We start from the raw sequence: 18,872 nt of genomic DNA, 5'->3' as shown, positions 1-18,872 counted from the left end.
AGTTCATGGAAAAATAGAATTGAAAGATAATACAAATCTTTCCATGAACTTTTTGAAGACCCCTCGTGTATGAACACTTGCATTCACTTTGGAAAACTGGCAGTTCCTTATTAAGTTATATGTCTAACCTGTGACCCAGCAGTTCTACTCCTAGGTAAATGAAAATGAAAAATGACTACATTCACAAAAAGACTTACACATGAATTTTCATTGCAACCTTACTTATCATAGCCCCAAACTGGAAATAACTCAAATGCCCATCGACAGGTGACTGGACAATCAGATCCTGGTAGGAATGCACAGTGAAATGCCACTCGCAACAAAGAGGGACAACCCACTGAGGCACCAACAACGTGGACACCTGTCACTGTATGTGAAGAGAGCCAAACACAAAAGAATACACTATTATTACATGCATACAAAGTTCAAGGCCAAATCAACCTATGGTGATAGAAATCAGTACCAAGCACTGCCCGTGGCAGGGAAGGGGCAGAAGGGAACTTTCTGGGGTGATGGGAATGTTCCAAATGCTCCACCCTGTATTGCGGGATGGTCACACAGGTGTAAACACCATCACAGAGGGTCTAGCTGGTCACCACTGAGTACGGGCTATCACACAGCAACATTCATAAGCCAGTGGCTTTGACAGCAGCTTTGATAAGGTGTCTCCCAATGACACCGAGGTTCTAACTACTTCTTGCTACCCTGTACGTTACACCACCTTGTGTAACACAAAGGGGAAAGAGAAGCAAGCCAACTCACTGCTCAGGCAATGAAGGGACACAGGGAAGACAGTCACGGCTCCCTGAAAGGACACCTGTGTCCAGAAGGCACAAGCGTCACTGCCTTCCCAGCCAACCACACAGCCCCCAACTCCTGGTGGCAGTCACACCCTTCAGTGCTTAGGAAAGCCTCCAAAAGCACCTCCTGCCTGCCTTGCTCCCTATATCCACTCAGGTGCCAAATTCTGTCTCAAACTGGTTCTTCTGTTTCTCTTCCCACGGCTGCCACCTTAATTGTGGGCCACCTCTATCTCTCATCCAGATTACCGAAAGTGTCCCTAAGAGTGTCACCAACCTGAAACAACTTTTGTATCATCTTCTCTACTAGGTGGTTGCTGGACTACAGAGAAAGTGCACACTTGGGGGTGGGGGCATTGTGGGGCCACAGGTTTACCCAGAGCCCACACAGTGGCAAACAGAACAAGCTTTCCCATGTCTCCTCGTGTAAGTGGAGTCTTGCCTCAAGGGCCCCCCACACCAACCCACCCATCACCTCTCTTCCAGGGGAACGGGGGCTCCTGTGCACAAGCTCCCTTGGCCACTGAAAGGAACCCTCCCTACTTCCTAGGCCATAGCATCAGTGCAAAACCACTCTGGTTTTCAGATTTTGACTTGTTTCTTGGACCTAGGACTTTCCTTTCCTTCTTGTAAGCTATCCATTTAAAATAGTTTGGGATTATTTTTTTAATCCAAAATCTGTAGGTGTGTGCAACAGGAGCATATTCGGGTTACCTTATTCTACTATATTGCCAGAACTGGGCAGGGGATTCCCCAAGTTGGTTTTGCTAATCCAAGAGTCAACCCGTATCTGCCGAGACTAGCTGAGCGGCACAGAGGGATTTTATAAACAGGACTGATGATAAACACAGTGCCCAGACACAGGGGAGGGGAAGGGGCGGTTACCAATCACACGGTGGTTGAAGTAGTCGGGCAGCATCCGCTCACACACAGCAACCAGCAGCCAAAAGGCTTCCTCCTCCCTGGCGTACAGCAGCAACACGGAGGTCAGGATGTTCATGGACTGCTCAGGAGTGACAGAGGAGGGACGGTTACTAGCCAGGCCATGTGATGCCACAGAGACATTAAAAACACACAAGCCCAAATATCCACAAAAGTGAAGATTTTGCAGGTGAGAGATCTGGACGTTCCAGTCACACTGACGCCTGGGGCAGTGGAATGACATGATATCAGCAAGGTCCTGACAAGCCGAGCGAGTAGCCATCTAGCCCCTGCGCCCTACCTGGAAATGCTGCATCTAAACGCATCACGTGCCTCTGGCTTGGATCAAATCCAGTTACCCTCTCTGTGTACGTTCAGGCAGACACACACACAACCTCCTTCACTCACTGGTTTTACAGGAAAACAAAGTTTGAAATCTTAAAAAAAAATTTTTTTAATTTAAAAATTTAATTAGTTATTTATATATTTTGGGGGGCAGCTGGCCAGTGCAAGGATCTGAACCCTTCACCTTGATATTTTCAGCACCATACTCTAACCAAGGGAGCTAACCAGGCAGCCTGAAATCTTAAATTTTTAAATGTCAGAAGCTTCTCTAATCCAGCTCTGTGTTGGGTTTAGCTGCTGCTGCTCTGATTTACTGTGCTGCTCACATTTTGTGCTTGCTGACTACATCCGTCAACTCAGGAGCAGCTCCGTGGATGTCCTATCTCCACTCATGTTTCCTGAAAGAAAGTTTCTCCCCTAATCACCCTTTTTCCTCCCCAAATAGCACTGCCATTTAAAATAATCCCCATTATTTCCACAGAGATCCAGAAGTTCTATTAATCCCCTCCTGTGGCTGAGCTTGAGGGGTGGCAAAGACGGCGACTGCGACTCGGCAGACACATCTCTCTACTCAAGTACTGGGTAAATTTTTCAGTCTCAAATCTTTAAATCTTCTGGCCCTTACTCAACACATTCTTTCAGGGAAGGGACTGAGCAGGGTGCCCTTGCACCACCATCCTCAGGACCGGATGGCTGGGGACAGAGGTGAAGCCCTGGGTGGGCCAATGCGAGGACACATGCTAAAAGGCCACTGGCACTGCGGTGACCCCGCTTTACCTGGCAGTAGCCGATCTTGGGGTTCCGGTGGGCGTAGGCTGTCAGGACTCTCCTGAGAGCAGCGATGCCCGTCTCGTTCTGGAAGGCAGGGTGCTCCGGCAAGGAGCGGTGCAGGTCACGCTCGATCTCCCCCGTCACCAGGCAGCACTTGCCCAGCGACTCCTCCACCAGCTTCCCGTAGTACCCGGGGTGCGCGGCCAGATCTGTCATAGCGTCTGCGGGTTTTGAGAACAACGTCAAGCAGGAGTGACGAGCAGGAGAGTGTCACTACGGGGAGGGGCTCGTCCTGTTGGGGACCTCAGCGGGGGCTCATTACTCACTGAGGGACTTAAAATATCCTGACATCACACACAACCAAAAGGACCTCATTTCTGCCATGTGGCCTTGCCCAAAAACAAAAAAATAAGAGAAAGTAAATACATAATAATATGGTTTTTCTAAGAATAATCTTACACGTGGGGGGAAATAGAAATAACTGTATTAATATGCTTTCAATAACTCATACTCCCTGGGAATGGGAGCAGCATATACACACAGACACACAAAATCTTCAAGTATTAGTTCAGTAAGAAACTACTGAGCCCTGATGTGTGACGCACACGAGAATGCGCGGCCACGACCGAGCACAGCTAACCAATAATTATCAAGCGGTCCACAAGCTGCCAGCGTGAGGTCGAGAAGCACAAACCACAGCAGGACGACCTCCCAGGAAACTCCCCGCACTGCCACCCACCACAGCTCCCACCCAGCAGGCCCCAGGGGTGGGCAGGTGACACCAGGGGAAGAATGGATCAGCACTGTGGGAAGACTCCAGGGCACCTGTGACTCGGCCAGTGTTCCCCACCCGGGCTGGCGGCAAGGGGCCCAATCCCGCCTGTAAGCACGAGTTAATGTTTGTAAATTCTGACTGGGTGTAGTCAAACACCCTCCTCCTCACCTCTCCCGTCTGCAGGGACTGAATGTAGTGCCCGTCATCCCTGTTAACAATCACTGGGGCACTCAATCTAATAATCAGCGTTTACGCTAGAAGCTGTCGCTCATTCAGCAACAGCTTAAATGTTATAGTGATCTCGTGAACAAAGGAAACATTCTATCACTAGGCAGTCCTGTGTCAAAGTGTGTGTGTACATACGTTAAAAAGACCTAGAAGATCACAGACCAATGGCAGTGACAGGTGTCACCTTCAGGTGCTGAGATTATGAATAATGTCACTTTCTTTGCTCACTCCTCCACATTTTTAGTTTTCAACTATAAATATACAGTTTTTATTAAAATACAAAAATACAGAAGACACTTTTAATTCTACAAAAGAAGCGTTTCCATGGTGTGTCTTTGCTTGGCAACTGCAGAAACAAGCTGGAAGGCAGGAAGGGGGACCCGGCACCGGAAACAAGGTAAGTGATGGGACACCGCCACACCCCATGCCACGAGTGTGCTGGGAAGCATGAAAGCTGTGTCTGGGCTCCCTGAGCAGGAGAGAAGGCAGGTTGGGCTATTTTGGGGGGAGACAGGGAAGAGGGAGGAGAGAGATAATGGGTGGGGGGGCGTGAGATGTGAGATAGGACAAGGCAAGGTTCTGGTCCCAGGAGGAGTGAACGGGGAGGGGACAGTACCCAGGCCCAGCCTCCGGGAGCCTCACTGCTGACACGAGCACAACAGGGCCATCTGCGGAAGGGGACCCCTCACCATGCCTCCCACAGCAGCCTGGAAGGAGCAGCAAAGTCACCACAGGATGGCAGGGGCCTTCCCTTCCCACTCTCAGGGCCCCCGCTCCTTTGCCCAGCAGGACAAAAATGCTCACAGTGGATGTGCAGAGACAGACAAATGCCTGTTCGTTAGGCCTCTGGAGCAGTCTGGTCCCAGTCTCAGCCCATCCATCAGCGTCCTGCTGAGGGATCCCAGACGTTACCCCGGGTCTGAGGACCAGGCCATCACTGGAAGGGTCAAGGAGAGGAGGAGGAGGAGACAGAGCAGAAGAGAAGCCTTTTGCAATTCTGCCTCTCGTGGACAACATGTGTCTTCAACAGAGGAAGGACCAATAGAAACCAACAGAAATCCTCCGAGGTCACCCAGGCCAGCCAACAATGTCTGAAGATCTCTGTTTGGTCTGTCTCAGAGCTCATGTCCTTCCTAAAAAGACACTTCACTTCCAAGGGATCTTACTAAAAATTCTCAGCACTATGTGTAGACTCATAAAGTCATTTTTAAAGGAGGAGAGATAACGTCACCCAGAGCTCATACTGACCAAAGACGACGCTGAAGCCCAGAGGCCCAAGGCAGCCTGACCTAGGTCCTGCAGCTGACACTGCAAGGGTTCAAAGTCCTCAGCTGAGAACTTACAGGAATAATCCAAAGACAGATGACTTCATCTGCAGACACACACACACAGCTCAGAATAGGGTCAGTTCCTGTGTCCACTCCAAAAACATTTGGCCTCTAGACACCAGAACACTCACCTGAGAAAAGGAGCCATAGTCTTCCACGTAAAGATTCAGGGATCCCCATGGCGACGAGCTTCCGGATCTTCTCTGTGCGAAACATACACACGGTTCTGCCATATTCCACAAAGTGGTCATTCCACAGACTTATTTTTATCTGTTCTCGCGACTGCAAATGGAAATATTCTTAATGTACAAAAAGCCATTCCACAGCACAGCACAGCACAGTCCATAGGAGGAAGCGTCGCCACTGTTAACAGCGGAATCAGCAGTGACTGGCAATGGCATCTGAACTGGAGCAGAAAATACAGTTGAACTTCTACCAGGCACAGAGGAGGCGAAGATGAATAACACAGAGGACCGGCCCCAGGAGCTCAGAGCCCAGTGGGAACATTTACACAAATAAAACGCAATTTCTTTGGCAATGCTGATAAGAATATGTAAATGCAAATACTAAAGTAGCCCAGATCAGAAGGGAGAGTGGGGTGAGACTGGGGAACTTTAAGGGAAGCTTCTTCAGGACAGTGACAACAGAGCAGCTGCTGAAACACAGATGAGCTCAGAGGACAAAGAGGAGCGAGGGGTTATCACAATTTTTTTTATTGGTTACGAATATTCATGGGATACAAAGCTGATTGTCACCACTTGTGCCCAAGATGCGATGGCCAGATCAATACTAGCAGCATGCCCATTACCACAAATTGCAATTATTCCCCGTGTCCCCCACCCAATTAATCCCCCCTCCCCCTCCCCCACTCTGCAGCCCTGGGTGTGCTCTCTCCCTCTGCAAGGCTAACAAATAAGCCAAGCACAGAGGGAAAGATACTGCATGTCCTCACTCATAAGTGGGAGCTAAGAGAGAAAGAAGGAAGGAAAAATAGACCACAGTGGGGTCATCACAGTTTGCCCTGAGCTTCCTGACAGCCAGAGGGAAAACTGCAAAAAAATCACATCGCTCTCATTAACAGAAATGACAAAGATATCACTTCTCTAACAATTGAAAATACTTTAAAATTAACCCTAGATGGCAGGGATGTTTAATGCCTTTTAAACAAGATATTTATATTTGCTTTTAGTTATCTGTATTCTCCAGTGGTAGGAGAAGTAAATACATATATTCTATATTCACATGTGTTTAGTCAACAAGACCTAATGAGCATCTGTATGTAAAGTACATGAGAAGGCTGTTTTAGATAAATAAAGCTAACACTTGATTGCACATGAGGCATTAAGTGACCAAGAAACAGCCTGGGGTCATATTGATCGTGGCCACCACCTGGTACTTGTGGTTGCAACACGGCTTCCCATCTGCCATGGCTCTATTTCAAAATTCAATTTCTAGTCAATTTAACCAACTGTCCATGACACTTGCAAATTTTTTCTACAAAGAGTAAAACTATAAGCACATACAGCAAAAATATTTTCGGTTCATGGAACTAGAAGATAGGTGACCGGGACCAAGGGGTGCACACAGGCACTGCTGCCCAGCAGGAGAAAGACTCGTTCTGTTCCTGGAAAACCCACAAGGGACAGCACTGCCACTGCTGCAGGGTGGGTAGGGAGAGGCACCATCCCTTGTCTGACCACAGCAGTGCACTCCTCTCACTTTCTGCCCAGGAGGTTTTCCTGGAGAGAGCAGGAACACAAGTGTCCCTAGGTCTCCTGGCAACCTGCGGAGCGGGCACTAAGGGGGCCACAGTCCACAGCAAGCCAGACAGCCGGCAACCACTGTGCCACAGCACAGCTCTGCAGGGTCCCCCCAGCCCGAGCCCTCACCCACCATTCGGGAGTCGGGGCTCTGGCCGCCCGACTGCTGGAAGACAGCGACCAGGGCCTCGGGGCGCAGCAGCGGGCTCTTCTCTCTTTCACTGTCCTCGCTATTTTGAGAAGACACCATTTCAAGATCCTCAAACTTATGCTCACTGCACATGCTTGTCGAATGAAACACAGGTGAAGTCTGCACAGCAAAAAACAAGAGCGAGAAGAAAGCCATCACTTTAATCATGGGACAGTCTTTGTTTTGCCTTTGGGTGCACAAACAGAACAGACTTATAGTACTCAAGGGAAAAAGAGACAAACAGCAGACAAACCAATAGGATTGGATCCTCAGGAAGAAATGGCCCCACTGCGTTTTCCCAGAGAGGATGCTCATGGCACATGGAGCCTGGGTCCCAGCACGACTTCTCATGGGCAGCCCCAGCTGCCCTCAGCTCCTGGAACTGAGGACAGTAACCTCAAGAAAACAGCTGAAGGTACAGGGACAGACTGGATCTCCTTTCCCCTCTCACTGCGTTGGGTGTAAAGAGGTCAAGAAAGAGGAGGACAGGTGCAAAGAGTAGGAGACCATGTCCCAGCAGGTCTGAGTCTAGCTCGGCAGCTGTCCAACATAATGGACAATGAAGCTTCTCTTCCAGCAGGTTACATCTGCCCCCAGATGACATCATCCCCTTGAACCTCGGGGGCAGAGGCATCAACCTGTCTAACCTGTGAGGAGGGTGACCCCCGTCACCCCTCCAAGTTGTGGTGTCCCCATCACTCCCTCTCATCTGCAACTTTCTGAACACATAATTAAATGCCTTCCTTCCTTCCTTCTTTCTGGACCCCCAGCGTATCAGAAATGATGGCAGACTGACACACAGGCCCAGCAGTCTCCAGCGCATCTTCCATATCCACGTGGATCACCTTTCTGTGTGCTCCCCTTCGGAGACCACTGCCCTAGAGGGGCTGAAAAGGGGGATTTCTGATTTATGAAACGCCACCACTTTGCAGGCTCGTACCATGTCCTCACTCGTGGAGGTGTCATAACGCACGGGGTGGTCAGCATGGATCTTCCTCAGCCTCCCCAGCAGACTCTCCACCAAGCTGTCTCTGTCCTTGAGCTCGATGAACTGGAAAGCCATCTTGCTCCGGATGCTGACGATGATGGGGTTGGGCAGCAGACTCGTGTCCTCCATCTTCTCAATGCTCACCACCTGTCCCAAACAGCGACACACAGGAAGGGACCACAAGAAGAAAGGAGGCATTTAGTTACACATTCAGAAAGTATCCCAAGACAGAAGGTGCTACCATCTGAAGGTTTGTCCCCTCCAAAGCTCACGTGGAAGCCTGATCCCAGTGTCGCAGCATGGGGGAGGGGGGGTGCTTTGGGAGGTGATTGAATCATGAGAGCTCTGCCCTCACAAATGGATTAATTCTTTTATGGATCAGTGGGTTGATGGATGAGTGGGTCATCACAGGAGTGGCACCAGTGGCTTTACAAGGAGAAAAAGGGAGCACGTCAGCATGCTCTTACCATTCTCACCACATAATGCCCTGTGCCACCTCAGGACTCTGCAGAGAGTCCCCACCAGGAAGGAGCCCTCACCAGGCATGCCCCCTTCCACCTTGGACTTCCCAGCTCCAAAACTGTAAGAAATGTATTCTGTTTCTTTATAAATTACCCAGTTTCAGGTGTTCTGTTAGAAGCAATAGAAAACAAACTAATACAGAAGCCAAACCAAATAAACGCAATAAAAAACGAGTGGAAAGATTAAAACGTATGCAGGGCAGCATTATTCACAATCAGCAACAGGAGGAAGCAGCCCAGGTGTCCATCAACAGATGAACGGGTAAGCAAAATGTGGCAGATACATACAACAGACTATTACTCAGCCTTAAAAAGCAAGGAAATCCTGACATATGCTACACCATGGACGGACCTTGAGGACATTATGCTAGTGAAATAAGCCAGTCACAAGAGGACAAATACTGAATGACCTCACTGATACAAGGCACCTCGAGTAGTCAGATTCATGGGGTCATGGTTGCCTGGAGGTTGCCAGGAGCTGGCGGAAGGGAAGAGGGGAGTTAACTGTTTAACGGGTACGAAGTTTTACTTTGGGAAGATGAAAAGTTCTGGAGATGGATGGTGTTTACAGTTGCACAACAGTGTCAATGTACTTAATGCCACTGAACTGTACACTTAAAAATCGTTAAAATGATAAATTTTAGGTCATGTACAAGGATACTTCAAAAAGTTCATGGAAAGATTCATATTATCTTTTAATTATATTTTTCCAAGAACTTTTAAAAAAAGTACCTCATATATGATTCCAAAAAAATTTTTTTAAAGTACGTAAACCTGGATTTCTTACTTCACTAATAAGTAACAATATTTGTAAAAAGAAAACATCTACTACAGAATAATGACATGGAGGTAGGAGATCACATGAATAAAAAGTTTTTCCAAACAACAGTGCTCAGTACTTGTGTTACCAGAAACATGAATCCACAGGTCCTGGTATGTGACAGTGTGGTGGGCATGACCTCAACAGAGATGCCTGAAACCAAAGGACTGAGATGCTTGGATCCAGAGGTAAACTCTGGTTACCTCCCGTCTCCAAGAAGAGAATTACAGAATTTAATGGGAGGAAGGGACCAGATCCATATTAAAGGAGGCATTTTTAATTTTAACTGAAGTTCCAGAGGAGTGTAAGAGCCAAGACAGTTTGCCATTTACTTTCAAAAGGTGATGCTTTTTGTAGGTTGCCTTTTTCCTTTTTCTTTTTTAGTGGGTAAGAGGGGAGGATTCATTCCTAAGAGCTGCTGGAAAATCTTTAATTGCTAGGCACGTACTTTTAAAAACAGCTTTATCGATAATGTGGAGGTTAGGGTACCCTGTTCTCACCAATCACATCTAGGCCAATTTCAGATCACCATAGTAACAAGAGACAAAGCAACAAGCAAACAGGTAATGGCCTGATTCAGACCATGTGTCCCTCAAAAAGCCTGGTCATCGAGACATGTATTTTCAGATGGCAAAGCCATGCTGTGTGAACGTCCCCTTCCAGGCCCCACCTGGTAGCCAGCAACCACCCCGGGTTCAAAGGAAAGAGGCCACTTCAGGAAGCACACAGTAGGGCAGCAGAGGCGAGAGGCACGTCTACCTCTCTAAGCGGCAGGACGACGTTACAGCAGCCGTCCTCTCTGCTGGCAAAGCAGATGTAGCTGTCAGAGGTAAACATCCGCCCCACGGTGTGACAGCGACTGAACGGCGTCCAGAGGGAGCAGTCGACGACCGCGTGCAGCTTCTCTTTCCTCGGCAGCCTGAAGAAGGCCCGGAAGAACTCATTCTGCGCCCTGGCTTCAAGGTCCCTGGCAAAGGAGGAAGAGACAGGAAAGGTGAAGGGACATGCAAGATTACAAAGGAAAGCACTTTGAAACCCGCCAGCATGCCTGATGTTTAAGGGAAAGCAAACAGGTGTATGCACCTGTGGGACTGCCGTGTTAGCATCACATCTCCACCTTCTCGGCAACATCCAGAACACGGACTGATAGCAGAAAGTGTGGCCTCTGCACGGAAGGAATGTCATGGACCAAATAAGCATTCCTTCTGGTTTGAGTAACATTAGAAATTACTATAATAACTGCATAAGAATCGAAGTATCAAAAAGTCAGATGACAACAAGTGTTGAAAGGATGTGTGGAAATTAGGACCCTCATACACTGCCAGTGGGGATGTGAAATGGTGCAGCCACTTTGGAAAACAGTCTGGCAGTTCCTCAAAGGTTAAACATGGAGTTACCATGTAACTCAGAAATCCCACTCCTGGGTACATACCCAAGAGGACTGAAAAATGTATGTCCACTCAAAACCTTGCCCATGAATGTCCATAGCAGCTTTATTCCTCATAACCAAAAAGTGGAAACAACCCAAATTCCCATCAACTGATAAACAGATAAAGAAAATGTGGTCTACCCATACAATGGAATATTCTTCAGCCATAAGAAGGAATGAAACACTGATACGTGCTACAACATGCATGAACCTTGAAAACATTATATAAAGTGAAAGACGCCAGATAAAAAGATCACATATTGCCTGATTCCATCTATATAAAATGACAAATCCATAGAGATGGAAAGTAGATTAGCAACTACTCAGGGCTGGGTAGAAGAGGGAGAACTGGGGAGTGACGCTCATGAGTACAAGGTTTCTTTTTGGGGTGATGAAATGTTCTAAAATTGATTGTGGTGACGGGTGTACGCCTCTTTAATATACTAAAAAGTACTGACTGGTACACCTTAAGAGGATGAATTGTATGGTACATGAATTAAATCTCAAAAAAGCTGTTAAAAAATTTAGATCTGTTTCTGACATAGTTAGTGCTCAATAAACATTAGCTATTATTATCTTTAAAAAATTTTCTTCAAATAAAGTATCACCAAAGAGAAACCCATCAGATCACATCATATTGAAATGAAAATGGTGGTGAGATGGGGAGGGGGATTCCGTCCCAGGGGACCCCCCATACCCTGAATCTTAGCTCTAAAATTAAGTAAAGCAAGAAGGCAGCCAAACCTCAGTGCATGAAAATGTGGATGAATGTACATCATACCCCAAAATTCTAGCAGAGGGGAAATTCCAACATACAGAGGGAAAAAAAATTCGTTGACATATTAAATGAGTTCTTTATATTTTATCTGATACAAACAATACTTTGCTCAAAGTGAGGAATGTGAACTTTGGCTTTCTTATTAGCTCTGTGACTCTGGATATCTCACTTTGATATCTATGAAATAGAAGTAATGCCTGACTTTCTTTTACTTCAAGGGATCCCTGTGAACTTAAAATTTTCACAGTACTATAAAAGAGAAGAAGCAGATTAGAAGTAGCACCTACAGTATGCTGTTTACTTAAGTCCTTCAAAATGTGCAGAAAGCAACGTGCACAAGGACTTTATCTCAAATGTTTATAGGGTTGTCTTTGCATAGAGATCTACACTTTCCACTTTTATTTTACTTAGGTTTTCTACATGACATGTTAGCTTTTTAAAAACGTAAGCTATTTTCTTTTGAGGGGGGAATAAAAAACAAAAACTTTCAAAATGTTACATAAATGCAAGATAGTACACTCTCAACTCTGGAATCTGTACACAGCCCGAGTGATCTTTTCAGTCATGATCTGGCCATGGGGCCCCTGTGATACAACCTTACCCCAACCTCGCCAGCCTAGGCTTTCACACAGACACCTCTCTGCACTAGAGCTCTCACTTCCAACCACCGCACAGCTGTCTTCCAAGCAGCAACCACCATAAGAGATGGTATAGGCCACGGAATTTACTACCAAGCCCTCACGAAGAGAAGATACAAACATGCCCAGAAAGTCCCCTGGACACACAGAGAAATTATACAGATTCTACAGAAATTATACAGTTGGGTCCAGTTACTGCAGACCAAACCCGCGGTTCCTTAAATACCTATGTCATGGACTACTGTTTCCAAAGGGGCCTGCGCTTCCTCCAGAGGGGAGGAGCTGGGAGTGCATGGGGAAGCACCAGAAACACTCTAGAAATTCACACACTGCAAGAATGGAAGGCAAGGTCCCTCAAGATGATGCCAAGTTGCCTGAGAGCTGACTATGCCCAACACATTTAAACTGGCAAACTGACTTCCTTGTCCCCAAAGCATGCTGGCCACGTTGGCTTTTACAAAAGTAAAGTCAGTGCTTGCTCCTGTTCTAGTCACCAGGGATCCACCTGTTGTCTCTCCTTCCTGCAGGAGGTGGTTGGAGCCAAGGAGAGCACCTGGCGAGTAGCACGGTCACCCCAGTCTGTGCTGAGCTACAGGAAGGGTGGAGGACTTTTATTCACATTTGTTTTGCACGCAACCCTCCAGATTAAGGATAGGAGCTCCGATATCTAAGCAAGACCATGAACAATTTTTTTTCTATCCAGTGTACCTGCTGCCTCAGTCAACAGCTCGGTTGAATCAGTTTCTCTGTGACTTCTGAGCAGCCCACATATACCACACACGAAGTCACCATTCTTCTTTCTGGGCTGTCCTCTCTCTCACTAGAGAGGTCTGTCTCTGGCACATTTGGTAGCCAGAGACCAGAAACCTCAAGTTACAAATAAGTAAGCAGCAGGGGGGACTTCCCTAAAATACAAGTTATTTTCAACTTCCCCCCTACTAGAAAGTTCTATTCCAATTCCACCTTTAAAAATGTGTTATATACAAATGCATGGCATTTAAATTTCTAGCAAAACTCAGAAGAGTGACTTGGGAGATGAGAAACCAGTTGTTTAATAAGTTTAGAATAAGACCAGGGTCTGTTCCAAAGCAGGTGGTAGTTTTGATGCTAAATATTTCAACTCCTTTTTCTGAACAGCACCAAAAACGAAGCCCACTGGTCACAGCTTGCCTTTCAGACCTTCCAATATCTAGGAAATGTCTCCACTTTTCCTCCACAGAGAAGACCAATAGACACCGTCATGACCTAACATTCAGAAGGTGGTAGCTAACACAGGCCTGTAAGCCACCACTGCAGAAGCTCCCCTATGGGGACGGTAACCAGCCCAGCAGCCCAGCAGCCCACCACCCCATGCCCACAGTGCTGGTGTGCACAGACCAGAGCAATCGCTCCAGGAGAGAGCCATGGTGGAGACAAGAGGTGCCACCAGCCATCCTACCTCCACACATGCCGCTGTAACCACGGAGGGAATGAATGTGGGTTGATCAGAACACAGAGCAACAAACATCAAGCTTGTTGTTGAAACTGAAATTAATATGTGCAATCATACACTGGCAACAATGGTGGAAAATTCTAGACTATATGCACACTTTTAAAAAATTCACGTTTAATCCCTAAGACCTTGGACCCGAGAAATTTAGGGGTGGGTAGTTTTTTTATTGTCTCTCCTAGAGTATCAAACACGTATCAGAAACAGGTTTCCCTCTGTCTCTGTCTTTTCTCCCATCAATCTTCTAGAATGCTCTTGGGAAGGATCATGTCTAGGCCTTACACACCAACTCTCACTGCACCTGATCACTCAATCCACATACGCAACCCTTCTGCAGGCTTAGCACCAGATGCTTCCCCAAACTCAGGCTGAGCGACAGGCTGGCACGGGCTGGCTTCAGGATAGAGCCATGGGGCTTGGCTCCCAGTAGTTCAGTGGGCAAGGATTCCCAGGCGGGCACCACACAGGAAGCCTTGAGCCACGGCTCCTGCCCTTCAGGAATAAGGGAGGGCAAACTCATCCCTGGCAGTGAGTTTGCCTCTAAAGGAGTACACAGAGCTCTCCAGTGGCTTGTGGTCATGTGCCCACCCACAGACCCACTGCCAACGCACTTAAACTCTGCGAAATGCCAAAAGTGAGCAACCCAGAAACGAGGCAGAAAGGCCAGATATGTGCGCTTTTCCTCAAGGCCCAAGTTTGCACGTAAAATTTTTCATTTCTCAAATATGTATTTGCTCAAAACATCTGTCTTCTGGGACCCCCACCTCAGAGCCCTATGAAATGGCTGGACGGAGCTGCGACATGGCTGCTAGCACAGAACACTCAGCAGCGTGGGGCCACTCGACAGAGGGACGCACGGGAGGCTCACCTGGCCCTCAGACAACAGGCGGCCGCAGCCCCCGAGTCCTTTGGAGATCCACCCACACTGAGCCCCTGCAGACCACGACCTCAGCGACACAGGGCATGTATGAGGCTTTTCTGCTTTTCAAGAAAAGCTTCCTGCCTTTGTCCTCTTCTGTCCATCCTGCCTGGGGAGCACCACCTGAGCCCACCCGCCACCACCGAGCAGCCTGGGGCCCTGCCTTGTGAGGTGGTGGCTGGCAGGGCTGCAGGGGCCACCAAGGGATGTCTTCACTGGTCCCAGAGGACTCTGAGGCAGAGGAGGGCTGCAGCTAGAATCTGGATGGAAAGTGGAACAACTCACACCGAGCGAGCCCACGCATCCAGCGTGGGCCTAAGGAGAAGAGCAGGAACGGGCTGTGGGGGAGGGTGAAAAGGGTCTGCTCGCGGCTGAGGACACCCGCCCTCAACAGCCACTGTTCCCTGTACACACCAGCAGAAGGCTTACATCGTGGGAAACGGTTGCCATTTACTACGTTGCTTCCACTGAGTTTTCTCCAGCATCTGCAGCAAACAGATTTTAATTGGATTTAATGAAGCCCGTCACCTCTCCAACCACCCCACCCCCCAAAAAATACCTGGATATACTTTTCTTACCCCACCACTCCCAACTTCAGGACAGATGGGTTCTGTTTGGAAATTTCAGGACCAATCCATTTATTCCCTGCCCCTCCCCCCCCAATCTCCCCTCCCTCAGTCACTGCCCTCCTGGACTCTATGATGACACACATGAGCATCCCTAGTCCAGGATGGTGACTCCCAAACCTTGCCAGCCCTAACTTGTCCCATCAGATCCAGGACAACAATGTGCCATCCCACCCTCCCTGCTCCCACAGGAGGTCTGAGCATGCTCTGCCCTGTATTCATGAGTCCCCCTGGAGTGACCACACACTGCAGTCATAGCTCATGGATGACCAGACAGCCCAACCTGCTCATGACCCCGAGGGCGCCTTTCTAAAGCCACTACCTGGGAAGGTAAGAGAAAAGGGACCCACCAGAGAGCCGGAAGAGCATTCCAGCACCGTGACTGTGCCCTGAGCATGAAGAGACTGTTTCCTAAGCTTCCAAACCTGGGCTCTCTTGGCAGGACGGACGCCAAGCTGACTGAGTCATTACCTGTTTATACCCCAGGCCTGCATCTCCATGACAAAAGCTACAAATGAGAACTCGCAGGGAATGGGTAGGGAACCGTCTGCTTTCCACTTCTGAAGGGAGTCGCTCAATGTGCAGTCAACAGCTGTGGACCAGAATCCTGCTGCCCACGTGTCCTGGGCCAGCCCTGGGCACCCACGGACACCCGGGAGGCTCCACCACTGGCCACCACAGGGGCCCTCTCTGTCCTTTCCTTTTCTCTCTTCTTTCCAGTAGTTCTCAGGGTAGCACTCAAAGCGGGGAACAGCCCTGTAGAATTACCCTGAATTCCGGAACATAAATGAAGACTTCCAATGCAGTCTGTTTTCTTCCAAAACAGATAATTTTATCAGAAAAATCTTAGGTGCTACAGACCTTTGATCACCTTCTCCCCTCATTTCTACTGCTGTAGACTGGATGCCCCCCAAACTCACTGAAGCTGAGTCCTCACTGTAACTGTTGAGGGTCAGAAATCCTACTACGGAAATTGAAAGGTGGGCCTTGAGGAGGTGATTAGACGGTGGGACCGTGCAGTAGTGAATGGGCTGATAATGGTGGTTGTGGTTCTGAAGGCTTCAGAAGGAGAGTGCATGAAGAGTTATGTCTCTCTCTGTTCCTCCATTCTGCCATGTCAGACCCCTGTGTCACTGTCACCACCACCAAGGCCCTCACCAGATACATTCCCTGGACTTTGGACTTTCCAGCTTCTGAAACTGTAAGCAATAAATTTTGTTTTCTTACAAATCACCCAGTTCTGGGTATTTTGTTATAAGCAATAGAAACGGACTAATACATCTACCCAAAACCAAAACGCCACATCTGCAAGTGGAGCCATACTGGGAGGTCAGATTTGTGAGGGATCACCTGAAGTCCCAATGGCCAACCAGAAACACACGGGCTGTTAGCTGGCCTCCCACTCCTAAGACGATGTGGCTGCCGTTCGCACACTTGCCCATCCCTAAGCACACACAGGGAAAGAGGTAAAAGCTTTAGTTGTCGGTTTGTATGAGCTCTTTTACAACTCCTTAACTTGTTTCTTCAGGGCTCTGCAACTGTGATCTTTGTAAGCCGGGCTAAAAGGACCCTGTGATAGTGTGAAAATGTTTATGTGGTCTTCATCCCCATCTCCTGGCACAGGACTCCTAAAATCCTTAGAATCTCCAAAGTGCTGTCTTTTTGAATGCTAGTGAGTTGACTGGTGGCTGGCAGCCCCTAGGCAGCTTCAGAATGGGGCCCGTCACCAGAAGGACCACGGTAGTTCCTTCCCCAACCTCCGGGGAGGGAAGAGGGACTGAAAGTTAAGTTGATGACCAGTGGCCAGTCATTTAATCAATCACGCTTATGTAATGACACCTCCATAAAACCCCAAGAGCACAGGGTCATGTTTGTGGACAGCGAACACATGGAGGTTCCTGGAGGGTGAGGCAACTGGGAAAGGCACCAGAGCTCCACGCCCCTTCCCCTATAACTCACCCTAAGCATCTCTGCGTCTTTGTAATGCAGAGATAGGGTAATATTCTTTATAATAAACCAGTAAATGCAAGTGTTTCCCTGAGTTCTGTGAGCTGCTTAGCAAATTAATCCAACTCAAGGAGGAGTTTTATAGCCAATTTATAGCCGGTCAGTCAGAAGCACAGATAAAAGAGCCTGCAGCTTGTGTGTGGCATCTAGAGTGGGGGCATCTTGGGACCAAGCTCCACCATGGGACAGAGCTCCACTGTGGGGTCTGACGCCACCTCCAGGTAGACAGTATCAAAATTGATTTAGAAGACACTCAGCTGGTGTCCACTGAGGAACTGCTTACTTGCTTGCTTGTTGGTGGAGAGAAAGCCCCACACATTTGGTCACAGAAGATGGTCTTCTGTGTTGATGACTGTGCTGTGAGAGCAAAGGAAAGACAGTGTGTGTTTTCCCCACTCAAACACACACTCAGATACCAACCATTGTAGAGTTATTTGAAGAAATATGGGTAAGTGTGGTTCCCACTACACTGAGGTGTCTTCCTTTTAAAAAAGGACCCCTAAGATGGAGCCAGAAACTGTAATGGGAAGACTGGAGCTGAGAGAGAGTCAGAAAACCAAAGAACAATGGCCACAGTGTCTCCTTTCATAAAGGAGTGACAAGCAGCCCCCATCTCGCAAAGGAACTGTCAGATTATCAGAGGTGAAACAAAACCATATGAGATTCGTTGGAATTTTACCAAAACCTTAAGAGCAATGCTTAAAAACGTTGTTTTTTATTTTTGCCCTACTTGTGTCTATAAGCAATCAGTTTAAAATGAGTGCACACAGCAGGAAGGGTCTTTGAATTCTTTCTGAATACATGACAATTCTAAATATGCTGCCATTTATGGACCACTAATTAGAAAGACACACATTTCCCCAGACATACAAAGACGACACCGCACATATTTAAGAAGTAATTGTATAAGTTTTCTGTATTAGTCCGTTTCTGTTGCTTACAGCAGACCTGCCTGAAACTGGGTAATCTGTAAAGAAACAATATTAATTTCTTGCAGTTTCAGAGGTTGGAAGTCAAAGTCCAGGGAAGACATCTGGTGAGGGCCTTGTTCTTGGTCGTGGCTCTACAGCAATGCAGGGAATCACACGGCGAGAAACGCAGCAGCAAGAGAGAGAGCTTCTCACACGCTCTCCTTTTAAAGCCACTCCCGTCACTCCACGAAGGGATCGATCCACTCACGAGGGCACAGTCCTCACAATCTAGTCCCCTCTTCAAGGACCCACTTTTCACTTACTGTAATAGGATTTTCCACCCTCTTAACAATGTCACAGTGCGGACTAAGTTTCTAATACATTAAACCTTGGGGGGACACAGTTCAATCCATAGCAATAATAAATATTTTAACAAACAACTTTCTTTGCATTATTACTGAACAGTAGACTTTAGACCTCTGAAAGAACTTAGTGGTACGTCATCCAGCCCATGTATAGAAGGCTAAAGCTCAGAAAAATTATGAGATACAGCTAATGGTCATGCAAAGAATTTCTGACACTGTAGTACTAAATCACCTCACAAGCAAAAGCATCATGTATATGTTTT

General features: G+C 47.7%; 1 protein-coding gene across 2 annotated transcripts in view; it reads right to left on the bottom strand.

Moving 5' to 3' along the window:
• The window catches only part of TBC1D8 (TBC1 domain family member 8), a 106,812-nt gene that overhangs the window by 18,522 nt on the left and 69,418 nt on the right, over positions 1 to 18,872 (bottom strand). For both annotated transcript variants that reach the window (XM_063078109.1, XM_063078110.1), the window contains exons 6-11: positions 10,207 to 10,414; positions 8,059 to 8,253; positions 7,062 to 7,238; positions 5,300 to 5,450; positions 2,844 to 3,058; positions 1,686 to 1,803 (exon numbers count right to left, since the gene is read on the bottom strand). In XM_063078109.1, coding sequence (XP_062934179.1) covers positions 1,686 to 1,803; positions 2,844 to 3,058; positions 5,300 to 5,450; positions 7,062 to 7,238; positions 8,059 to 8,253; positions 10,207 to 10,414 — 1,064 coding nt within the window. The remainder of the gene's footprint in view (positions 1 to 1,685; positions 1,804 to 2,843; positions 3,059 to 5,299; positions 5,451 to 7,061; positions 7,239 to 8,058; positions 8,254 to 10,206; positions 10,415 to 18,872) is intronic.

Source organism: Cynocephalus volans, chromosome 14 (genome assembly GCF_027409185.1).
Source record: "Cynocephalus volans isolate mCynVol1 chromosome 14, mCynVol1.pri, whole genome shotgun sequence".
Classification (NCBI taxonomy): domain Eukaryota; kingdom Metazoa; phylum Chordata; class Mammalia; order Dermoptera; family Cynocephalidae; genus Cynocephalus; species Cynocephalus volans.
The sequence above is the reverse complement of the archived record's forward strand: the minus strand, read 5'-3'. Positions and strand labels throughout refer to the sequence as shown.